The following is a 26,729-nucleotide window of genomic DNA, read 5'->3' on the forward strand; positions in this document are numbered from 1 at the left end:
TGGCACTGTAAAAACCCACATTGAACACTGCATCAAAGCTCTCAGCAAGCTAACCTGGTGTGTAGAGCATCAAAACAAACCATTTCCCCAATTGAAATTGCATAATACCATTGCAGTTTGTTATACACTACAAACACATACAATATTAACACTTACCCCCCTGTACTAAGACTCACCCATTCAGCAATATAAAAATAAAACTACAAAAGTGAGAAAATTCTACAAGCATTTTGAATAAATAAATACCAAAACATATTGAGATGTTATGTTGTGTTACATACATAGTGTGTCACTTTCAAGAAACAAAAGAAAAGCCAAATTTGTACATATATTATTATACAAATTGCACTATTTGTCAAAAAGAAGTATGAAGCTATACATAATGAATATCAATACAACATACTGAACCAGAAAAAAACCTGAATTTGGTGTATTTTGTGTTCTATTCTCATAGAACTATAAATAAACACATATCCTGGCATAAATGTGCAATTTTGGGTGAAGGTGGAAAGTAACATTAAACAAACAAACAAACCTGTTTATATCTTAAAAAGGATCTTTTAAGTACTATAAATAACAATTCACCTAGCTTTGATTTGGTCTCAGTGCAGACTACATTCTCTTTCTTTGAAAGTGAGAATATTTTTTCTTTAATTTTTTTCAATTTTTTTTAATTTTTAACTTGATATTTTATTCAAATTCATTTCAGCAAGTTGTATCGCTGTGGAAGAACTTCTGAGAGAACAACGAAACTTTTTGAAATGTGATCAAGGTTTTTGTTGTAAAATTGAATAGTCTTCTGTAATCATTTCATTGCTATATTACCTATAATAGTTGGGGAGGGAGATGTGAAATGAACTACCTGCATGTTGGTGTTGTTTCTATAAATTTCAGCCTATCTTTAGAGAAATATCTCATTACACAATAATCAAAGAGTTGAATGAACTTTGTTTTCAGGAGAAAAAAGCTAGAAATATGTAATGACGAAAATGAATATGGTAAATATGAAGGACACTGGACTCAGCTATCCTTTGATATCAATTTCTCACATATCAACACACTTGTCCACTAACATCCTCAACCCTAATGTTAGTGGCGTCCTTGATTTGTTTTGGTCAGCAAAACAAACTACGTTCAAACTGGGCCAAGTGTTCTTCAGTTTTGACAGAAAAGGACAAGATGAGATTGTACCATCTTCCATCTATGTACAAAACAGGTACTCTTTCAAATGAGCTTCAATGACTGTACTAGTTTACATGGACCTAAAGAGCTTGGATGATTGCACTACTTTACTGGACCTAAGGAGCTTTGATGATTACACTAAGACCACAAACTCTGTAAGGTACGCTGTGTTGGAGCATCCTCACATATTGGCCGATCATGTTGGAGCATCCCCACACATTGGCCAATCATGTTGGAGCATCCTCACACATTGGCCAATCATGTTGTAGCATCCTCACACATTGGCCAATCATGTTGGAGCATCCTCACACATTGGCCAATCATGTTGGATCATCCTAACACATAGGCCAATCATTGTGAGGACAGAGTGACACAACAAATCTTACAGTCTAAGAATTATACACTTCAATAGTGGTCAAATGGTGTGTTATGTTTAAACAGCATTGTCAATTTCTTGTTCATTTTCCATTTCATCTCTTCTTTCATCATATTCTATGTCATCTCTATTACCTTCCTCATTCTCATCCTCCTCTCCAACATCATTTTCATCAACTTTGATGTAGTTGGCATCATCTTCAATGTCTCCTTGTTCTCCCTCCTCCTCCTCTAATACCCCTTCACTTTCCTCTTCATCTTCATACTCATCATTTTGACCCTCTTGTTTGTATTCTTGTACATCCTCATCCTCATCATCATCATTGTTGAAATTTTCATTGTTCTCTCTGGCTTCATCCATAGCTACTTCATTCTCTTCATCAACTTCCTCCATACCCCTATCTTCCATATCTTCATTTACATCAGCTGTTGAAAACAAAAGAATCAATCAGTATAAAACTGGGAAAAGTCTGACGAAAAACTGCAGGTATCTTCTTTTGGCTTGCTACTCTAAAAAAGAAATTCTCATATATTTTACATTCGGAATGAACACCCACAGCACCACCTAATTTATGATATCACACTTGAAATTTGACTGAAAAATAGAGAACCATTTCAGAATGAGAGAAAATGAAAGGGAAAAAAATGTATTACACTCGTATTTACTATCCTATATGTTCTTACAGTTTACATGAGAAAAAATGAAAACTAATGAAAAATTAGCAAGAGACAGAATTGACAACCAAACAGTTACATCGCTGTGTTACTACTTTTACCACTTGTGGTGATCAATGGCATGATAGTTTTTAATGCATTGAACTAATCTATGCATATTTTACTTTACACAGTCATATCTCCGCCAAGATGGAAGAAAGTCAAAATACAGGACTGTGAAATGAAGGGTCTGTATCAGCTGCAATTTCACACATCTTATATAATTGCATGATCAGTAAGTATGATCTGACAAGTTTAAGTACACACACTGTGAACCCCATGGAACACATTTCCTAGAAATAATAATAGCAGCTATGGAAATAGAAGGCTGGAATAAAGACAAAATTCATTGGACAAAAAGTACTGAGATATCGGGATTGATAAGGGTGGTGGTTAGGGTATAAACAACACTTCAAGCCACTGCATTTGTATGACCTCTACATGCTGGGTATTACTACATGCGTCTGATGGCTAGATGGAGAAGTCTTCTAACTGATATAAGGTGAGGGGGAAATGAAACTATCATTATGCAAGCAATACTGTATACCATTTTATAAATATAATTGTTTATTTTGTAAATTCTTGAAAAAAATCCACTATGGATGAAACTAGTGACTTTCACAACAAAAAAGATGAAAAAATGATATTGCAAAGTAGATTACATCAATACAATTGCAAATAATTGTGCAGCATAAAAAATGGACAATTTTACTGCTTTTTTATCCAGCAAATTCTGATGGGATATTATGTTCATTAAAAAAGCAAATGAATAACATTATAATGCCTTTTATGTGGTATTCCACATTTCTCATCAATGTCAACTCAAAAGTGGGGAAGACTGCTATTTGTCAATTGCAAAATACTAACAATGTATGAATAAAACGGTGTACAGTATATCATTTAATAGCAAAGTACAAATACAATAAAACCTGTAGATTAGTAATGTCACAGACCACTTTCAGATATTACTGTTCACATAGAGGCAAAATTTGTAAGAAATTAACGTTCTCATAATAAAGAATTACAAGTACATTGCAAACTGTCAAATGACAATCTGAAATCCACAAATGGTAACCACTGTACAAAATATTATCAGAGAATGTTCTTTGAAAATATGTGTACTAGCATGAACTCAATAATACAGGTTTAATAGTGTAGTGTGTAGATAACCAATAATGAACAAAGTCTGACGGCCAAAATAATTCTTTCAATTTTTTAGAATCTGTTCACAGACATCTGTACATTACTATTATTACAGGTATGTGACTGCATTTGTAGGATTTATTCCTTAGATAAGATGTTTTCTACATGCATAACAGTCCAAAGCATTCCTAAGATGAAACAAAAGGTGAAACATGATGTTAAAACCCAGAATGTATTGATACCTTCCATATCTGCTCTTTCTTCAAACAGTTCATTCTGCTTATTATCATCCACCTGTAACATTCAACCATGTGATACCAACCACCAACACCGTTAACGACATGCTTTCACATATTACCATTTACACATAGTAGAAGTGTTTCACTATCCTTTTAACATCAGACATTTTAAGGGTCTTAACGGTATACTTGTCTTTGTAGCATTCACCTTATTTATGTTTTTGTATTTTATGTGCAGCGCTTTTGAATATTTTAAATAGAAAAGGCACTTTAGAAAAAAATAAACTTAAACTTAAACTTTCAGAAAGGAAAGGATGTACCTCATACTGCATGTATTCAAGTGCATCACATATGTACACTGCAGATAAAGAATCACTTCCTGATTTATATAACCTGGGGTCTTCCTAATGTAAAAGCCATGAGAGTCACCTAGGGCACAAAATGGCCGACGTAGGTTTTGGTTCTGTTTTCATAGTTCTTATGCTTTATTAATTTTTTCTGTAAGTGGCCATATGGTTGAGGATTGGATATTTATTTTGGATTTTTAATCCATAAAAAACAATTTTATCATGGCTTCCTACTTGCAAAATCAATATGAAACAACACTAAGTCTGTGTTTGTCAATCTACATTAATGTGTACAAAGTTTACTACTGTACAAACAATAACAAACATTTTACACATTTATTATGCTTTTGCAATTTAACATAGCCCTTATAGTTACTAACAAAGGCTGTTGAGTTGTTAGTTCCAGCCCAATATTAGCACTAAGCTGTCCCATACTAGCCTCTGTACTGTACAATAACACTGAAAACACAGCATAAATACACCAATTAACCACATACAATTGTTATGCTACTTTGTTCCTCACAATTTCAAATTAACTGCTTTCTTTAAATGCTTCATGTTAAAAAGGGACACACTTAGTAATTTTCTATGGGTCCAACGACTTTCATGAAAAATTATATAAATTTAACAATTTCTTAAAATCTATTTGTAAAGTAGCCATGATTATGATGTATCATCATATTTTTCCATTTTCAAGCAGTTTGAACTGTGTTTTTGCTAATGTTTAGAAACACTCATACCAGAGAGGTAAAACGTAGTAACACTGGCATAGATTTTTATACCTGCAATGATAATTTTGGTGGGGAACCCCAGAAAAATGTACTTGGTGAACTAGGGTAGATGTTACTTACCTTAAAACCCCTAAAATCACAAATTATTTTAATAAGCCTATTTCCTTCACAAAACCCGACTACTCAGCAATCCATGCACTGTTATACATACAACATGTAATTTTTTCACACTTTGAATGAACATTACAAGTTATTTGGCATTTTTTTTGGTACACAATGATGAAGTGGAACCTTTGATAATTCTACAGTGATTGTTACGATCACACTGATTGGTATCAAATGAGAATGTCAAGATGACTGACACAGGGGGTGCACTTCTATCCTAATTACCAGTACCAATTTTGAACACTCCCCAATGATAAATGACTGACACAGGGGGTGCACTTCTATCCTAATTACCAGTACCAATTTTGAACACTCCCAATGATAAATGACCGACACAGGGGATGCACTTCTATCCTAATTACCAGTACCAATTTTGAACACTCCCAATGATAAATGACCGACACAGGGGTGCACTTCTATCCTAATTACCAGTACCAATTTTGAACACTCCCCAATGATTAAGTGGAACCTTTTGACCTTTGTTACTCCTTTTTATTGTTTTTACTTACTCGTTTAATTGTTTTTACTGGCAGACACTGAAATCTCCTGATACAGATCAATAAAGTGTTATTGTATTACATTGCATTGTATTGTATTGTATTGTATTGTATTGTATTGCATTGATACATAAGACTTTCTACAATTACAGGGAGGGTAATACTGCTGTCTTCTCAAATACAATACAATATAGTGGTCTAATTTTAAAAGCAATTGCTGGCTAATTTTATCTAGGTGTTAAATTTCACTTACCCTCTCCTGCTCATCACCATACTCATCCCGTTCTGAAAGAACAAATCATAATATGCTCTTTAATTGATTAAGATAAAAGCATTTTTTTAAACACTTTACATTTCTAAAAAAAAGAAAAATTCTACATGGCAATGCTGCCATGTACACAAATTGGAAATCCGAGCCTGTTTTTGGCAAACAAACGGAAAGTGTGACAGTACAGTCAGGCATTCAGTGTAAAGTGTGACAGTACAGTCAGGCATTCAGTGTAAAGTGTGACAGTACAGTCAGGCATTCAGTGTTACGTTTCACTTTCACACAATTTTAACAGTGTAGTAATATCGGTAGTTTAATTATAATGTTGAATACCGAAATCTATCAGTATGCATATTACTAGGTTGTAAGTTTGTTTTCAATTTGAAATTTACCTCTAGCAAACTGCTGTTCCCTTTCACCAATTTCAACTCCACGTGTTTGTTCTACAGGTCTGCCTGCTTCCATCTCTACCATACCAGGATCTTTTTCCATTGATTGTGCTACAGAGATAAAGACATAGGGATCTATGAGATGGAGGCTTGTGTAATGCCTGCCTATGAGGCCACTAGTAGATGTAAGTTACTCCAAGGCTGTTACATAGCAACTATTTCCCGAGGCTGAAAGAAAATAGTTGCTGCATAACAGCATGAGGGGTATTATGATGTCTACTAGTGCCCAAATAAAGCCAGGCAATAAGGCTTTTATAACCCATCACATTCTCATGCACATATTCTTTCTGGAGTTGAAGTAAATCATCCGTAGTACTCCTGGATACTGTAATAGTGCCCTAGGGAAAATAAAATGAATACTGTACTATGTATGTAAAATAGAGGTCACTATGGGTCACTAGTCCATACCATGTGATATGGTCTAAGCCAATCGCTGATGGCTGTATGAAAATGATGTATTATAAATTTTGAGTCATTTCCATACCTTTCAATAAATGGAACAGTTCTTGTGTGTATTTTATTTTAAAAAAAGAGATATTTGTGAGTACAAGTAAGTTGTTTATAATGCTTTACTTTGATAAATGATAATATGTGACACTTCTAAAAAAAAAAAACACTTTACAAGGTTTTGGTCCTGGGTGGATTAACGTTGCATATGGTGGATGTTGAATTCTAGTAACCCACCACCCCAACCCATTTATTGCTTGAGATTCAGAATGGGATGTGAATGGCTATTAGATCACAGGTAGCACTACATCAATACATAACAATTTAAAAGGTTGGCAAACTAGAAAAATAGAAATATGGCCAAAAACAACAAATCAAGTCGTCTCCTCAATCAGATTGATTGTGTAAGTATAACTTACCTGGTCTATTCATATCACTAGGAGGTGCAACCCTGCAAATAATCACAAGAGATACAATTACAAAGAGTATAAAACATTTTGAACACTGCCTCGATAAACTAACCGGTTTTATCAAACTAAACTCATCTAAATATCTAGAGTATTAGTACATAATGGTGAGGGCAGTGTAAACTAGCATACATTTCATAACCTAGTATCGATGATATTGGTTTAAGGCTGAAGTGAAATAATGACATTTTCAGATAAAAATCACTAATATCATTTTTTCTTTAAAGTGTCTTACTTCTTTTACACAACCCCATTTATTATTTTCATTTTCACTTATTTACACAGAGTCTATTTTAGAATGGAAATGAAGTGTTGAAAATGATCTACTTTCGACAGTGTTTCCATACCATTGCATTTTCATGTGCGTTTTTGTCACCTCTGTAAAAACGGTAGGAGGATATGCAACAAAATAGTTGTTTTCATTTGAAATGGTATTATGTATTAAAATAGGACCTAAGGCACAAATAATAGGCTGGAGAACTTGGATAGATTTACAGCCCTTAACAAAAAAGCTAAACACTGATTATACAAGCACTAGTACTTCAGAAGAGGTTTACATACTGTTCAACCCCTCATCACTAAATTTGGATCATTCTGTCAGCTCCAGTTTAAACACTGACATAAGACAATATATGCATATTTCTAAATCAAAAAGTGGAAGAAGAGAACTTGTATGTGAAAGAATAGGATATTTTACCCTATATTCTGCTCTTGAAACTCTAGCTTGTTTTCTTCTTGTTCTTGTTCATTGGGTGGAGCTGGAGCTTGATCTTTGCCCTACAAGTATGAATCATGTACACAATGTGAAGCCAATGTTATGTCTTTATGTATAGTATCATATTGACCATAGTTACCATAAGTAAAACATACACCACAAGTTATACACTTTCATCACACACATGATACATGTAAAATGATTCTGTAGCTGACCAATAACTTATACATCATGTCATTTTCAAAATAGTTTTCAAGGCACTTATAGAACAGTAGATTCAACCCTATAATTTTTCTGAACACCCTTTAATGACTTGGTTTCTGTAACTCTATTACACCTTTTAAATAGGGTGTCAGGCTTTAAAGGGTTAATTAACACAACAATACACTTTTTTGCTAAGTAATCTGCCCACAACTCTTTCATTATTTCTGAGGAGAATGGTTGTATACTTTAAACACAGGGTATGTTCCGTATAGCATCTTTTACAACTTTAAGTCAGCTTGCTAAAAATCTCTGATCAATACAACATTCACAATGTTTTGTCATTATCATATATAGAATTTCTTCCTATAGAATTCAATGGACAGCACTTGCATCGAATCCATGCAATAATTTTCTGTATAGCACCCTGACAAACTATGCCCAAATATGGTAAGTGGCACATAAACTATGCCCAAATGTGGTAAGTGGCACATAAACTATGCCCAAATATGGTACGTGGCAATAACTATGCCCAAATATGGTAAGTGGCACATAAACTATGCCCAAATATGGTAAATGGCACATAAACTATGCCCAAATATGGTAAGTGCCATATTCATTGATATCCGTTTGCTCAGTGATGTGGTTTTCATTTTAGTTATCAATAGCACAAAACAATTCTTCACTATCAACTCATGTGGATGTTTCTGTGCCACTACATAGGATATATCACTACATGTTAAAACCTTTACAGCCCAGATAGGGGTTTTGTGGACCCTGATAGTACAGCTTACAGGCACTCCCAAGGTGAACCCTTACACTGTACAACCTCGGTCTGCAAAACCCATGTCTGGTCTATAAAGAGAAGTATAATACAGTCCACTGCATACATGATGACATATCTACAACTTGACTATAGACCAAATGTTCTCACCAGATAATGAAATGACTTGTGGGTAAAAACAGAATTGTTGTCAAATCTATATCTATTACATTCAAGGGTAAAATTCACTGCCCTACGTAAAACTCTTCATCACTCAAAGTTTGATGTCTTGTGGCAACAGCTACACAACCATAATACAAAACATTCATTGGTAAGTATAACCTCTCCTTTACAACACTGAAACCAACACCCTCATATTAACAACTATTAATTGTCTTTGCATGTACCTTATTTATGTCAACCAGCAAACTTATAATGTTCATCACACCCTGTTAGTTCTTACCACATGCTTACCGATGCAGTACACTCAGGATAATTACACAATTTCAAACTGGATGAGACCAAATCTTCTGTTAAAACCATATCAATATTGTCTGAGGTTATCCACATAATTTTGAAATAAGTTTAGTAACTATATTTACATCAGACATCCCCAGGCTCAAAAACACCAAACATATCCTTTTGTAAAGTAACACTCAGTACAATCAGAAAGGCCCACTGACTCACTATTATGGGACCCCTTACCAACTATCTTAAAACCCACTGTACCATAATACCCCATTCAGACTACCACCAACTATCCCCCTCCTTCAGCCTATCATTATGAGATCCCTGTTGAACTGTATAAGACTGCCCAGATATCGCCCTGCCACCTAGGCCACTGCTACATGTACCATTCCATGGAGTTCCGACAAAGCATTGCCGGGGAGGGGGAGGGGAGGCTGTCGTGCAGAAGGATGACAAGCAATAGTAAGCAATGATAGCAAAGATGCAGCATATAAACTTATTCAAACATTGCATGCGTAGGCTTTGTTGATTTACTTGCACTAGTCACTATGTCTTATACAGACAGCTTCAGATAGTTGATATTGATGAATCTGTCGACTTTGTATATTAGCTTATACTAAGCACACAATTCCTAGTATGTACATGTACATGTTAGTATAAAGCACCCTCAAGCATTTAGTTATCAAGCACAAACATTATCATTAGCAAGCACTGTGAAAATGATAAAACAAATGCACAGTCTGTGCATACCATGCAAGTTAGACAGATAAAGCATATACGAACACTGAGGAATCTACATTTGCCAAACATAATATTTCTGGATACCTGATCTGTGGCAGTAAAATACCTTCACTTATTATTATTGTGTATGTGGATGCCAGTATGCATCTACCAGTGTGTGTTTTTACACCACCATTTGTAGTTACTGTAATTTAATCAACTGATTTCAAACATCTGGTCTCTTAAATTTATTACATGTGGAAGACAGGCTGATTAACTACAATGTTGAAAAACTCCAGAATCAGTCTTAGTTTTGCTATATTTTACTCAGTGTTAATACTTTTCTTTGATAACACCGATTTAGGACTAAATATTTGAGAGTATATATACAATTTGGCAAATGTACAATTCCTTGTGAAAAGGTTAACCTGCCTGCAGAATAGGGTAAGGATATGGCTGCGGTGCAACATTAACTTCGGAAGCAGTTAAAATTGAATCTTGATCTGTAATGGAAGCAAAAGATTTGCCACTGTCCTCAGACAGACTGTTTTGTGAGAGAGTGGTGGGCAAGACATCATGGGCTTTGTTCAATTCTGTAGCATAGTCACCACCTGCATTACCAGGTGGCAACAGTTCATTTCCTGGTTGATACTCTTGGCGATAGAGGGGTTGCTCCTGAGGAATGTTATCTTGTAGCTGATATTTCTTGATGTTTGTTTCATCACCATCATACCTAAATCCTTCTGGTTCCCTAAGTATGTCATTTTGTTGATCTGGCTGTGCCCATTGGTTTTCAAAGGGTCGCAAGTTATCCCCAAATATGGCCTGGTCCCTATATACTTGATTTGGATTTTGCGGATCCTCAAACCTTTCCTGAACATTGCTTACTTCAGGATTTTCTTGTTGCACTTCGCCAATCTGTTGCTGCTGTTCTTGTTGTTCTTCTTCTTGTTCTGCTGGTTGCTGTTCACCAAACTGTTGCTGCTGTTCTACAGGTTGTTCCCCTTGTTGCTGTTCACCAAACTGTTGCTGCTGTTCTACAGGTTGTTCCCCTTGTTGCTGTTCACCAAACTGTTGCTGCTGTTCTACAGGTTGTTCCCCTTGTTGCTGTTCACCATACTGTTGCTGTTGTTCTACAGGTTGTTCCCCTTGTTGCTGTTCACCATACTGTTGCTGCTGTTCTACAGGTTGTTCCCCTTGTTGCTGTTCACCATACTGTTGCTGTTGTTCTGCAGGTTGCTGTTCTTGTGGCTGTTGTCCATACAGCTCTTCTTGTTTCTGCTGCTGTTCTAATTGCTGTTCACCTTCGTGGTGTAGTTCCCCTTGTTGTTGTTGACTAACGTAATTTGGGAGATGCTGCTGTCCAGGCTGGTGTGCAACTTGTTGCTGCATTGTGATCAGCTGACGTCGGAGCTCTGACATTGATTGATCCATTGCTTGTCTTGTTTCTTCACATTGTTTGACCTGTTCTTCAAATGCCTGTTTTTCAGCACCAACTTTATCTAAATCCTGCAAGAGTTGCGATTTGGATGCACCAAATTCAACATTTTCTTGACCAAGTTTTTCACAATTGGATTTCAGATCTTGATGTACAACTGTAAAAAATAAGACATTTTATAGAAATAATATTAACCCTTAAGAATGTACATGAATTTATTTGGTCAATGATATCACAAACCATGTACGTTACTCTCATAGGATATACACAGAAACCTCCACTTTGTTGTCCATTATGAAACCTATAGCTGACATACTTCAAGTCATCAATTTTTACACTTTTTGAGGATGACTTTAATGTTTACCTACAGTGATCATCATTATCACAAACACCTACTTTATCACTGGTACCACCGCCACTACTACGATCACAAACATCAACTTTACCCGCTAGTACCACCACCACTACCACTATCACAAACACCAACTTTACCAGCTAGTACCACCATCATTGCCACCACTATCACAAACACCAACTTTACCACTAGTACCACCACCACTACTGCGATCACAAACACCAATTTTACCCGCTAGTACCACCACCACTACCACAAACACCAACTTTACCCGCTAGTACCACCACCACTACTATCACAAACACCAACTTTACCAGCTAGTACCACCACCACTACCACTATCACAAACACCAACTTTACCCGATAGTAACACACCACTACCACTATCACAAACACCAACTTTACCAGCTAGTACCACCACCACTACCACTATCACAAACACCAACTTTACCCGCTAGTACCACCCCACCACTACCACTATCATAAACACCAACTTTACCAGCTAGTACCACCACCACTATCACAAACACCAACTTTACCACTACCACCACCACATCACATAGCCTGGACTGGGTGACTCCAGGGCAAACCTGTGGACTGACTGGGAAAGCCTTGAAAGTCTCAGAGACATGATATGAATTGGAACATGCAACACAGCTATCATGTAGTCCCCCCCCCCTCCCCCCTCAAGAAACTGAAATGTGTGGTTGTGGTTATGAGTGTATTCATCTGCACAAAAAGAAAATTGCTGAGAGGAATTCCCGGCACAAAAATAAACATCTATACCTTTAGGTGAGTATGACTGATACTGTATGTTATGTGTTGGTGCCATTCAATCATACAAAATTACAGACTACATAATCTAAATGACACTAGTTCATATAGATTTGTTCAAATGATCACTTGGCAACACAGGAATAAAACTGATGAAATATTGCACATAAATCTGTAATCACAGCTTTGTTCCAGCTTTGGTCCATCAGTTCTCCTTAGTGATACTGCACTCTCTTAAATCAAGTTTGATCATGAAACAGTAACAGCTTGGTGGGTTGCAAAATGAATCTCCGTTCCCTTTTCTGCATTATCAAATTGTAACAGCTTTCTTGCAATGCATGACCTGTACAATGATTTATTACCCATCATGCTATGGAGTATTTAAAAATGCTTCAATGTAGTCATCAAATAAGACACTTATTATAGACAATGCAGGGTTCGCCACAATTTTGTAAAATGAAAGGGTGGTCTCATTTACATATTAATTTGCATACCATAAGCATATTTCCAGATCATAACATTTGACAATGGAAAAAATGTTTTCAACACCAAAAAAAGGCTTAAAATGAATTAAATTCCTATTTTTGACAATGAGAAAAACAAAAGTATAAAGAAATTATTTCAGTTAAAAAATTTCATATTTAATAATAGCATAATTCACCATGGTAACAACAGAGGGGCAGCCAACACAAATAAAGGGATGAATCCACAAACAGGGGTGGCCCATGAAAACAGGGGGGAGGTGCACCCCTCAAAACACCTCATGGAGAAGACTGCAATGAATTATTCCAATACATTTTCTTACTCCTAAATAGTATGTGTACAGTTAGCAGGACTCTCCCTTTGTCTTAGTCTTACCTTTAAGTTGGGATAGTGCTAGATGACCTTCTGAACTGTTTCTTCGCAGTAGTTCCTATAGATCCATTCAGAAAAACAAAACATATCAGTTATAACATGTAGATTTAACTCTTTCAGGTCAGCTTAATCAAAAGTACAAAAATGTACCCATGTTTGTAAAACGCTGAAAGCACAACATGCAATACTATGTGAGTATTTTTCTGTTCTGACTTAAGGCACGTAGGGCCGGTGGCCTATAGTGCAAAATAAAGATTATTATTAAATTGGATGGCTTGTATCATATTGCATGACACGTGTACTATATCAAAGGACACGACACATCATATTAAATTGCATGACATGCCTATTTGACTTCTATCTACATGGTAAAATAATCAACCTTCCTATATCTCAATTATAAAGGCAGGGTGTCTACCAGACTAGGTCTCCCACTGTCAGTGTAAATTAAATCCTTTGCACATTTTCAGTTATTCAGTTATTAATAAAGTTTAAACCTATCTGAATTATTTCTACATGGTTCCATAGACTCTCCCCTCCACTGTCTATGATGGTACATCAGACAACATACATATAAGTCCACAGTCTATGTCCCACTTTCACTCTTCATTCTTTTAAAATTTTTTAGCTATTGACATGTAACTACTTGTAAATGTATAAAGTATGGTACAATTTTAATTTTGTGATCAGAAAATCTATTTTTTTTCTGATTTGTGAGAATTTAATAGACAATCCCATTGTAAATATAACATACACGCATCAATAATGTGATCATGCCAAACTTATAACGTACACGCATCAATCATGTGATCACGCCAATCTTAATACACACACATACAACAGATGTGTATGTAGAATTCAATTTATTTACCACATATGTGCAGAAATAAATTCATTTTTTGATTATACCACAAATCATATGTCTGGTGTTTTTTAGTAATTATCAATCAAGAACCTTGGTTGTATTTAGGCCTTTGTAATTCTAATAGTTGATTCCAACCTGCTATTTTCAAGATAGAAATTAATCAGTAACATCATAATCATATCATATTTGGTTGTGTAAACTTTGCATGATACTACCATTATTGTGAGTACAAAACACACCCATTTGTGTTTCATCTGCTCTTTGAATATTCACTGTACTCAATGTAGGTACTTCAAAGCATGTTTTGGGTTTATAAGAAATACACTTTGAATAAAAACTCATATCTCAATCTATAATGCTCAGTATTCATGCTTAAGTCCAAAGAAATTCAAAATCTTACATTTCGTCAAAGTAATATCTTGCACCCGATAAATCGCCATTTTTAAGTAATTATTTGGATTACCACCTGAATGTGAACAGTTTCAAGCACTCCCCCCTCTTAATATTTACTTCAAATTTCTATCCCATATATTTACGTTTGTATCTTTTTTGTATAAAAGTTATTAAAACAGCTAGGAGGTACAGTATTAACCTTCCATATTCAATTCAATTCTCCTAAATTAGTTTTTTTTTTTTTTTTTTTTTATAAAACTCACCAAACAGGATTTAAAAAAAATGAAAAATCTTGAAACTTATAAGTACATAAATTATTAAAAGTACATTTTCTATAGTGTACTGAAATCATTGCGATACTTGAAATAATTCTACAGTTTATGTATGTAACAACTGTCACCACTCTGAGTTTGGATTCAATCCTCAGTATATAACTCAACAGATGGGCAAAGCAAATCAACCGATACTTATTAATCTGTAGAAATACAAATTTGAGTGAAAACACAACACTGTGTAAGCAAACTACGAACACATGCTGCATACCAGGATTAAAATCCCTTCCACATATACACATAAATCCTAGTTGTGATTTTAGTGATGCAATGCTTTAGTGCATGGGACTTGTCTCTTGTTCTGCCCTCATGCGTATGCACAAAAATTGGCCGTGTTGTTAAACGATTGTTGGTAATTTCGATAAAGTTGCAATATCCGTAGAATAACTAATCGCATTACAGGTCAAAGTTAATGTGTATGCATCATTTCATGTTGCTGTCAGTACATATAATGAGATGATAGTGGCCAGGGGTGAACAAATCATTTTGTGAACTGGTGGTCCCCGGACCAGTGCCTTAAAAAATCCAGTGGTATTGCTGAAAGAATTAGTGGTCCCAGGCCCGCTAATGTGAAACATTAAATCTTGCCTATGAATCTGTATATACAGACAACTTTTTAACATAGTTATTAACAGTAAGGTACTGGTCCAACGGACCAGACAAGTTAAAATTTGTTTGGCCCACCCAATAAAATCGCTAGTCCCAGACCCAAGACCAGTGGATTTGTTCACCCTTGGTGGCTATACCTAAATACAATGACGATACAATAAAACTTGGGTATGCTGAGATGGAAGACTTCTAAATACAGGTTACTGACACAGACAGGTACATGTATCTAGCTGGGAAGGGCGTTTGCTGATGCGATTACTGTATCATAACACTACCTCATAATCATCAATATTTGTAGCAAGGCAACTCCAATGAAATTCACTAGTTGTTTGGGCTAAAGTGCAGTGCAATAGTCCAATAAAATTAGAAATTAGATGAAAATTTATAAATGTATTCCAATAACTAACTTAATTTTTAGAGTTTGCATATATTGACACCAGTAAAAGCCTTAAAGTGCCCCTCTGTAAATTATACTTTGTCACTTTGCTACAAATGAGGTATGTACAACCGGCATGCCATGACTTTTTGGATTTGTACTCAGAGGAGACTTGAAAAACTGAATTTTTCATCAAACCGTTACCTTTATTGCCATTTTTCTGCACATCATGTTGTAGAGAAAGGGGTGGTGGGCCAAAAAGTTGCTTATAATCAGTCAGTTAGTATCAAATAATTTAGCACCAGACTATCTAAATATATTCAAACCTGTTGAGAGTGTACATAGTTATCGACCGAGATCAACATCTAGGAATGATTGGCACATACCTAAACATTCTACTCAGATTTTTAAGAAAAGTTTTGTTTTTAATGGAGTTAAAATCTGGAATAGTCTCCTGAAGGACCTTAGAACATCTACTAGTTTGAATTCTTTTAAAATGAAATGTAAATCTCACTTTTTATATCAAATGTAATTTTTCTGATTTACTACCCTCGTGAGTCAGTCATTATTATTATTTTACCAACTTCTTAATTTGTCATTATTTATTTTTTTCTATATGTTAATGTAAACATTGTAAATTTCCCTTACTCCACATTGTATTAGAGGTAAAAGAACTTTTTATTGTACTCACCACTAACTATACATTCACATAATGATGATTATTTTACATACTGCCTAGTATTGTTCAATTGTATCTATAATTGATCAAACAAGTAACAACATATCACATTTAACTTTTTTATTCAAAACTTAATTTATGCAGAATACATTTACTGTCTGTTTTATTGGTAGGATCTCCAACATGGCCTTTTAAAGTGGTTTGATTAATCCATAATTAATTCAGCTATCTTGCCATGGGGAAAGCAAAGACCTTTAAATTTGAGGCTCAGATAATAATGTCGTACATAGTACTACTGTAATCTAGTGATATCTTTTTGAAAGACCAATGTCAGAGTTGCCAAATGAAAATATTGGTATGACAGTGAGAAAAACACATAAAAATTTCATCTTTTCTGTTTCAAGAATGACATTGGGTGGAAAACCGTGGAACTCGATACTTGAATAAATAACTTGATGAGCATCTAAATTGTAACTTGAACCTGTGATATTGACTCGAGTTCACCTCCGACACATGAACGAAATGTGATGGAAATTTATCCTTACATTCTTTGGAGAGTTATATTTAAAAATGCCTTTGAGTATGAATGTTATCAACCACGGATATTTGAGTTTTCTTTCTATTTTTCTTTCTAATATTATTAGAGTACTGACGACCAGGACGCTAGGACGTGACTATTAGTATTAATAAGAGGAGTGTTATGTATTTGTTTTGTTTGTTGCTGACGTGGCTGAGGGCGTACATTTATTTTCACCAGGACGTTCTGTGCCAGGTTATTGTAATGTAATATGTGGCAATGGGTGTATATTCAAAATAGAGGCAATGGCTTGAGAAAGGACAAGGCCACATTTGAACACAATAGCCATGAAATACAAAAACGCGTATTTTCAATTCTAGTACATTCTCACCGGTTTCGCTTGACAAAACAGCAAACTCGGACATGCAGTTTACTCGGCCTACGGTTTAAGCGTTATGTACATGTTAAACTCACCAAGGCTTCCTGTTGCTGCTGGTTTTCAACCTGTAACTGTTCCCTCTCTTTCTTTAATTCAGAGTTCTCGTCATCCATTCGACCCACAGTCTCCTGTAAACTTACGGCAGTCTTTTGTAATTCAAGTAACTTTTTGTTGGCTGCTGCCAAGTCAACGGTTATAACATCGTTGCGTTTTTCGATAGCGCCCTTCTTGAATGAAGTCGTTTGCAAATCTCTTTCAATGCGAGCCCTCTCCAAAACAAGCTCTTTGTTTCTTGACGAAACTGTCCAATAATTGAAAGCAAGGATACTTATTACAACCAAGAGTCCAATTACCACAAATGGTGGTGATCTTGATGGTCTCATATGCCCTCGATTATTGGCAGCCATGTTTCCTGCGTCTCCTTCAGGCATGTCTGATTGGTTCACGCATGCGCCTCAACCTTGACACCTACTTCCTGCTTCGGTGCTTCACGAGTCTTACCTCACCTAAAGTGAACGTGAGTGGAGCTCTCAAATCACCTGGCGACGACAGACTGGAATGTAAAGAAATACTGCTAGATAGACTGTCACTACCCCCGTGAGGCTTTTTAGTGTAATGGCAATTTTGCAGAAGTTATGTATTCCGTTCCTCCTTAACATGATAACAATAAGTTTATTACACAACTGTACCATCAATAAATAAAGTATGGTAAACAACAACAACAACAACAATAATAATATTAATAATAACAACAGCAGCAAAACTATTTCTCTCTCTAACACTAACACATTAATATTTTTACAAGTTTTTTTTCTTCAAATATTTGGCAAGACGATGGTATCAGTATTGCATAATACTTAAAAAAGATAAATTTGTATTAATACTACTGACTGTTATATCGCATTCTTTAAATAATTTTCTGATATAACAATCAGTAGTATTAATAGAAATTTATCTATTTTAAGTTTTGGTCTTAGTCTTACCCTGGTGATTTCCACTCACGCTGAAAATAATTCTAATCCAAGTCGTCATCAAACAAAAAGCAAACGGAAAAACTCGTACCAAATTTTATCAACATAAAACCGGGGAACTTGAATTCCATCAGGTTTTATAAACCAGAGTCGAAGTCGACGATAAAATCATCATGGGGGGGGGGGGAGGGGGGTCCCCTATAAACATTAGTCGAGGCTCTTTACGTGGCCATGACGATGCTTTATTGTAAGGTGTTGTAAAACTTTAATTTAATAGTAAAATTAATACAACCAGTTGAAAGCTTCAACCTATCTCCACACCCACCCCCAAATAAAAACAGAAAAAAAATCAAATAAAAGAAAACCGAGCAGACCTAATCTCTCAGGGACCATACAGTACAGGATCATGGTTGTTCTATTTGTTCAGCCTGTTATAGCAGAAAGGTATAATAAACATGTTTACAAATATGTACATTTCAACTAGAGTAGTGGTAGTAGTAGTAGTAGTAGTAGTAGTAGTAGTAGTAGTAGTAGTAGTAGTAGTAGTAGTAGTAGTAGTAGTAGTAGTAGTACAGTAGTAGTAGTAGTGGTAGTAGTAGTAGTAGTAGTAGTAGTAGTAGTAGTAGTAGTAGTAGTAGTAGTAAAATTTATTTAAGAATAGGGTAGCCAGGAAACAATAGAAGCTGATTTCCACCTGGGCCCTGTAAGTATACGTAGAAAGTCCGATATTTAAATGTTACTGGAAATTGTTATTGCGCTAATCGTCAGAGCACTCTTCAGTACTGCACATGCGCCGTTTAGAAATGGTCAGATTTATCTACAGTTTTTGAGATATAAAAACTCGAATGAATAACATCCTACTGTTGTTTATGCTATCATATCACAATCACAAATGACTGCTGTAGCATATAATCAGATACATTCCAGATTTGCAAGAATTAATAACAGCCACAATTGTTTGTGACACCAACATTAATATAACGTCCTTCTCAATTTCTCGATCCACACTGCCATACCTATAAATATGTGTATCTCTCAGGTATTTTATTTTTTAGTAGATTAGCTGTGACATATAATACATGTAACCAGTATAATAGCCTAAACATATATATTGGATTTATTATTTAAACGTTCAACGCACTGTAATGATGTGTTTGCTCTCATGTTCATTTTCAAATTTATATATCAGACTTGTGCTATATGTCCAAAAAGTAACCCTTCGGTGTCTGCACCCCTCCAAACAGAATAACCATGTAGTCATTCGGGTTAGAACCACCGGCGATGTCATTACCAACTAATTTTTGCCATCGTCAATTCAAGGGGAGAGGCAATTGAATTTCGAAATGGGAAACTTTAACACTGTTACACCCATCCACCCACATCATCAACTTATAGAGAAATTTGCCAACTGATTATTAAAATAATTCATTATGTCCAAATACCCATAGAGTTAGAGTGGACCTACCGTCTGCTGTCGTACAAACCTACCTATCTGTACGTAGAGACAAGTGACTACGAGACTGGTCCTGCTGTGATTGAATAATGGCAAGGGTGATGCGCTGGCACCCAAGCTGGCATGCCACTGGCTGGCAGCAGGTGTTGTTGTTGTGGAAAGTGCCACCAACGGTGATATTGTGACGGCTTTCGTTTACTAGTAATTCTTCAATACAACACATGCCAGTCACTGAGTGACCATCATATTCTAGTCTTCCTGCTAGCTATATAGACGTTCGGACCTTCTTCCGATATCATAAGCGAACGAAGTTCGCAGTGAGGGCTTTGCCCGAATATTTCATCCTCGATAGCGATGTTCGGTCGTGTGTCGTATATCGGAAGAACATCCGAGGTCTAGCAGATTGATATATTCAAGCCTAATAGAAGTCTTGTTCACCATTTACCCTTTTTCTGAAGAAATGTTCTCTGTCTGTCTGTCTGTCTGTCTGTCTGTCTGTCTGTCTGTCTGTCTGTCTGTCTGTCTGTCTGTCTGTCTGTCTGTCTGTCTGTCTGTCTGTCTGTCTGTCTGTCTGTCTGTCTGTCTGTCTGTCTGTCTGTCTGTATATTGGTTCTGGTTCATTGTATTTTTACTGAAGGTAATAAGCTCTCTGGAGTCAGGAATAGTCATTTTTCACCTATCTCATATGATCGTCAGAACCCCTAACCGAAGTCACACACGTTTTCGCGTAAAGAAACCAGGTGCTGTACCACTACACGGTATACAAACTAAATTTGTTTTCGAAAAAGTGGCAATATGAAGCATCGGATAGTACATCGTCAGCCATAGTGTTTGTTTTATGTTGCCATGTATGTACGATACAGCCTTGTCTACATATTTCAATTGAAGTCTACACTTTTGTTTGTGGACTCGGCCGACGGAGCCGAACAAATGGTACGAATAAAACGCTTAGTCTAGTTTCAACCATAGTGTTTGGTCTATGTTTCAACTTTCCTTAGTCCAGTAAACACGGACAACAACAATCGCCAACATAAACCAGTTGAAAGTGATAATACTGTCTCTATTGTAATGTGGAGTATTCACAACGTCAATGACTTGAAACACTAATTTGTCCACCATTGCAACCATTAAATGGCCATTGATTAATGTTTCTCGGCAGAAAGATGTATGGGATTGAGATTTCCCTTATACAGGTAGTGTTCTATAGTGGTTAATAGCTATTTAGAGGGAAAAAACAAGTATCGTACAAAACGCTCTCCGTATTTTGATGGGTTACTCGCGAGATTGCATGCAGTGTTAGCTCAATGTTTGCACATCACATAATCCCTACATTTGGGACGGAGCCGAACAAATGGTACGAATAAAACGCTTAGTCTAGTTTCAACCATAGTGTTTGGTCTATGTTTCAACTTTCCTTAGTCCAGTAAACACGGACAACAACAATCGCCAACATAAACCAGTTGAAAGTGATAATACTGTCTCTATTGTAATGTGGAGTATTCACAACGTCAATGACTTGAAACACTAATTTGTCCACCATTGCAACCATTAAATGGCCATTGATTAATGTTTCTCGGCAGAAAGATGTATGGGATTGAGATTTCCCTTATACAGGTAGTGTTCTATAGTGGTTAATAGCTATTTAGAGGGAAAAAAACAAGTATCGTACAAAACGCTCTCCGTATTTTGATGGGTTACTCGCGAGATTGCATGCAGTGTTAGCTCAATGTTTGCACATCACATAATCCCTACATTTGGGACGAGAATTAACGTACGATTTTTTAACGTTACTGTATCAGAAATAGTTTATACAAAAATGTATAAAAAGTCTCATAATGGTGCTTAATTCCGATACAGTCCTCTACTCAGGGATTTTTAAAATCGTATAGAGCATGTAGAGATTTGCTGTATTCTTAGATGCTTGAATTTGTTCATGTGTGTATTTGTCAGTTTGTCTTTGTAAAGTTCTGTTTATGTATATTTTTTTAAATCTTTTTTTTTTCTGTCTGTTTTAGCCATCGGATGTTTTGAGCGTTGTTGCGTTCTTTTCTTTCCTTAAATAAAGTTTAACAATAATAATGATAAAACGTGATAAATGCTTACAATATATACCACATTCATTCAACTTGTTTAGTTTTAGAATTTCTAAATCGAAAGATTATGGTTTTAATGAAAAGTTGTCGCGCATATAAATGCCCCCCCCCCAAAAAAAAAAAAATAAAAAATAAAAATATAGAACGACTACAATGTATAATGAAAAGTTGTCGCACATATAAATTCCCCGTCCTCCATAGAAAATAGAATGACAAATTTTGTCAGTTCAAGTGTATGTTCATTGACGAGACACAAGTACATTTGTATTTGACTCCAAGAAATTGCGATAGTTTTTGGCGATCATGATTTTCTTATTCATAGGAATTATTTACTTTTGTTTTCGTGTGATTAGTACACTCGATGGGGGTCAAAATACAACGTCTGTTTTCATGTCAACACAAAGCCGGCTAAAGGTTACGTATACACGTTATTTTATTCTATCTATTTGTATTGTACGAACATATAAATTCAGCCAACAGTTGAGACCCAATCGCACACATTCACTTAAAAAAGTGAAGAAAAAACATGCAACGGCATTGTTTGATCACCTAACAACAAATATGAGTGAGGAATATTTATCTAATGAGTTTCTTTGCGGTTATAAGTCAAGATATTTGATCTGAAACTCATCGTGACAAATCTGATTATGGTCTACGTCACTGGAATTATTTTAGTCATGGTTGAAAATACTACTGTGTACACAAATCGCATAATTTATATTACAAATTATATTTACTATGTATGTTGATATATACTATTACTTTGGAGCCTCTTGGGCAAGTGAACCATGAAGTCGTCTCTACAAAGGGTGGGCACGTTTTCGGTATTGTTTGCCAAACAAATCAACGTTTGGAAATGGCACATTGCGGACGGTAAGAACCGTAGGGGCTATCTTGTACCCAAAATAGTGCGAGCACCTTTTTCAGATTCCTATGTTATTTACTTGGTATTCTTTTAGATTAGGTGGGTACACAGTGTATGTACACAGGCATTGGCTGAGTTGAGAGATAAACAAAGATCCGATCATCTGCATAGAATACCTATACAGCCTGATCAAACAAAGCTCTCAATCTGCCTTTTTGTTGTTTGTCCTTTCAATGCGAACCACATTATCATGTAAGTTTTGTCTTTGGTCTAGGGAGAAGTCACTCACAAAGAAGTAGCCCATTACAGCATCAACACAGTCGAGGAGTTGGCTTCAACATAGCAACCATATATTCAACTTGACTACTCCGTTCTCGGTTGCGGACAAAAAGCTACTTCGTTCGACACAACAGCTGAAGATTTCAAGAAGAAGCACAACGACAAAATGACATCTGTAACTGTTGTAGAACCGGAGCCTGATCGCTCAGGCGAGTCTCCTCGGGGAAGGTCCCCTTCCTTGATTTCCAACTTTTCGGCCGCCATGATGTCCCGAAGGACTTCAGCAGCTTCGTCTGAAGGTAAAAGCGGCAGCAGTGGTGTTGCTTCATTCAGGAGACTTTCAAAGCGTATGTCGTTATGGGGAGCACTGGGCAAGGCTTTGACAACAGAAAAAGAAAAGCCTAAACCAGCTGTACCAAAAGTGAAAATGGAGAATACGTACAAGACGGAACCTGATATAGATTTCAACGTAGCACGAGTACAACGAATGATGAACAACGTACTGACTGCTCAACTCAAGGATAAAACATACGACAGTAGAACGACTTCAATGTTGACAACAAAGATCTCAGATATGATTAAAAATAAGGTAAAACTGATGAATTTCAAGCGACACAAGGTCGTTGTACATGTTATGATTGGTACGAACGCTGATCAGGGTATGAGAGTGGCTAGTTTGTGTCTCTGGGATACCAAGACAGACACATTTGCTTCAACGACCTACCAAAATTCATCGTTATTTGCCATAGCAACGGTATATGCAACTTACTATGAATAGAAGATATGTAAAGAATATAGTAATATCCTGGCGAAACTGGTTCAATGAAAAGACAGGTGTGCATACGTATTGGCCATCGTTTAAAATATGGAACACTTGGTAGAAAATCGCAATTGGAATGTGAATCCTCCACTACAAACTTAACGGACTACAGAGAGCACAAAGAACATACCTTCATGATTAACATTTGACAATTGTGTTGAAAATATTTACTGACAATCAATTAACATAGTCGGGCTTCAAAACACTTTTCGTCTTTAAAATAGCCGTTATACTTCATATGTTCCTCTAACATGGATAAAATGTCTGACACATAGTAGTTTGTTTAACCAGTGTACCAATAGCACCAAAAACTTGTTCTTTTGCCGATGGATCATTTACGTCGCCACATCTCTTGTTTTGTTCACTTGTCACCGCATTCTGTATATACTATGTCGGAAAATAATGAACCTATTGTTTACGGACATGTTACGCTTGATGTACAGCATGGTACACAACACAGTTGCCATGGACACATGATCCTATCAATGCAAAGCTTGGTCTTGTTATCTGGTTTTTACCCGGCAGCTAAAAAATCTGTAAATAACTCAACGGTTCATTAAACTGGTAAAAGTTGTCTGCGCTCTACTCAACAGAGTTGATGAAATGTCCTGGGTGTATACTTTCATTCAATAAGTGTGTAGGAGAAGTGATTTATTTTGAGTTCTAGTTTCAACAACCTGTTGGATTCAGTCATATAAATAAGTCAGTTCAGTGGACTGCACTGATTGCCACAGTGTGATACGACATATCTGATTGCGTAATTGGTTTCAGAAGACTTACCATGAGGCGATTAGTAAAATAAAACGATAACGACTCACAATAGCCTTATTTGTACAATTGTGTACTATCTTAATAAGCTTTATTCATTACATTTCATGTAATTTCATCATCCGTCCTCCCGTCAATATTAACATTTTCACTAAAGTTTTATTCGTTTCCATTTTATGTGTATTTTGTAGACTGTATTCCTCTCGATTCCTCCGCCATGTCCTTGCTTGTTTTCTGTATAATACCATCTGTCATCCTGACACATTTTTGTCAATTCTATCCGATTCCATCGTGTTTTACTGCATTGATTTGTAAGTTTTGATTCTAGACTGAGTTTAAAGTTTTGATTAACCTAATTATCGATAGATCATGATACAACGTAAAATTGTAATGAATTCACGAAGTGCCAGTTTACGTTTCTAACGGGCACTTTCTAATTAAAATAATTTACCGCAATAACTAATGTAAAGTAAGTGTGTTTCTTTCACGTAATCTTAACAATGTATTAATTATTGTAATAATGATAATGTAAATGTTGTAAATATGATTTGAAATTTGACCATTTTCCAATGTCGAACCTAATCATAGGCAAGGATGCAATCTACATCATAATTTTGATGTTTCACTGTACGATATTGTAGAGTTCAATAAAACATATATTGACAATACTTAAAACCACTTGACTTTCATGTAAAGACATACTGGTCCATGTTTTAAACCAATTTTCATCGTAAGCGCGTTGCTTCTAGTTTTCAACGTTGAACAACCGTACTATTAAATTTAAAACTCGAATGTGAACTCAAATAAATAACAAATAAAACTCTTTACTAGTGAACTACGTTATACTAGTAAATTGATTGAAGTGTTTTGTTTGGAGGAAAGCAAGGCCGGAGGCCGTAGGGTCGATTGCTCCTATTTTTTGTTTAACATGATGACCAAAGAGAATATAGTACTGAATGTACTCGTCTCCATTAGTCTTTGTGTGTTTGCCTACATTCAATGAAACGTGATATGTCCTGTCGATTGCATGACTGAGTGTACTTTCATGGTGGAATTCTATCTTGGTTCCAGCTGTGTGAAAATATTTAAGTTTACAAGTGTGACGAAATGAAATTTCTTCAAGGCATGCATGTTTAGTAATAGATTAGACCACGTCTCACAGTTTTTGGTGGTTGGTTTACCCAACTAATTCCAAACCATATCGCCAGAGGCAAAATACTACTATCTTTGGAATTTGCCGACATGTTTGAGAGTACCCCTCCCCGGGGTTTGATGCCGTGCTGAGACAGATGCTCCCAGTAATATAATTATGAGGGCATTCTGTAGTTGACTTGATAGATCGCACATTTATCTAGAGAATAGTTTTCTAATTTTCTCAAAAAAGGTCAGTCATAGTCTGTGAACGTGCGTAGTTATTGTATAATGGTGTTTGCCTAGTTTTAAAGCTTCACTGGCTGCAACTCAAACTAATAACTTACTCGTAATATCATGCTCCCGAAGAGTATCGAATCACATGCGTGTAAACATATTGAATGTGTAACTGTATACATAATATGGTACAATAAAGCCAACCAAATAGTTTTTGGGTCCGTACCTAAAAATCAGCGACCCAAATGCAATCACGATTTCAACTTGTCGCTTATCTGCTTATAGATAAAATAGATCTACAATCAACATGTACACTGTCTAGTTATTGGCATTAATATAACCATTTTCAATGAATATATTGTTTGTGATCTGATCGGAAAAAAAATCCAGTTACAGATAGTGCGCTGAACTTTAATTGCTGGTCGCAGTACTTTTCATAGGATAAATTGTGTCGTTCAGTCCTATCGGAGAGTCCTATCCACTGTGTGCTGGCTGATAGAGAGGCACAACACGTCGTATCTTACAGACTATATACTTGAAAGGAACACATGTCAATATCATCAAAAAGATACAACACTGTGTCAAAGTA

General features: G+C 35.9%; 2 protein-coding genes across 3 annotated transcripts; one reads left to right on the forward strand and one right to left on the reverse strand.

Moving 5' to 3' along the window:
* Positions 1 to 664: 664 nt before the first annotated feature.
* Positions 665 to 19,402, reverse strand: LOC144443289 (uncharacterized). Of its 2 annotated transcripts, XM_078132725.1 has the most exons (11): positions 19,392 to 19,402; positions 18,288 to 18,298; positions 17,559 to 17,935; positions 13,317 to 13,371; positions 10,732 to 11,486; positions 7,722 to 7,801; positions 6,977 to 7,008; positions 6,054 to 6,161; positions 5,647 to 5,678; positions 3,657 to 3,708; positions 665 to 1,983 (listed from the first exon to the last, which is right to left on the reverse strand). In XM_078132725.1, the coding sequence occupies exons 1-11, from the start codon at positions 19,400 to 19,402 to the stop codon at positions 1,616 to 1,618; spliced, it is 1,881 nt and encodes a 626-aa protein (XP_077988851.1). In that variant the 3' UTR covers positions 665 to 1,615. The 2 variants fall into 2 exon arrangements, with proteins under 2 accessions (XP_077988851.1, XP_077988852.1); XM_078132726.1 differs by lacking the exons at positions 18,288 to 18,298; positions 19,392 to 19,402 and having other exon boundaries at positions 10,780 to 11,486; positions 17,559 to 17,974.
* A 3,948-nt stretch (positions 19,403 to 23,350) lies between these two features.
* On the forward strand, positions 23,351 to 23,962 carry LOC144443126 (dynein light chain Tctex-type 5-B-like). The gene has a single exon (XM_078132497.1). It carries the CDS (start codon positions 23,351 to 23,353, stop codon positions 23,960 to 23,962), a length of 612 nt encoding a protein of 203 aa, XP_077988623.1.
* The last annotated feature ends 2,767 nt before the right edge of the window (positions 23,963 to 26,729 follow it).

Source organism: Glandiceps talaboti, chromosome 12 (genome assembly GCF_964340395.1).
Source record: "Glandiceps talaboti chromosome 12, keGlaTala1.1, whole genome shotgun sequence".
In the NCBI taxonomy this organism is placed as follows: Eukaryota; Metazoa; Hemichordata; class Enteropneusta; family Spengelidae; genus Glandiceps; species Glandiceps talaboti.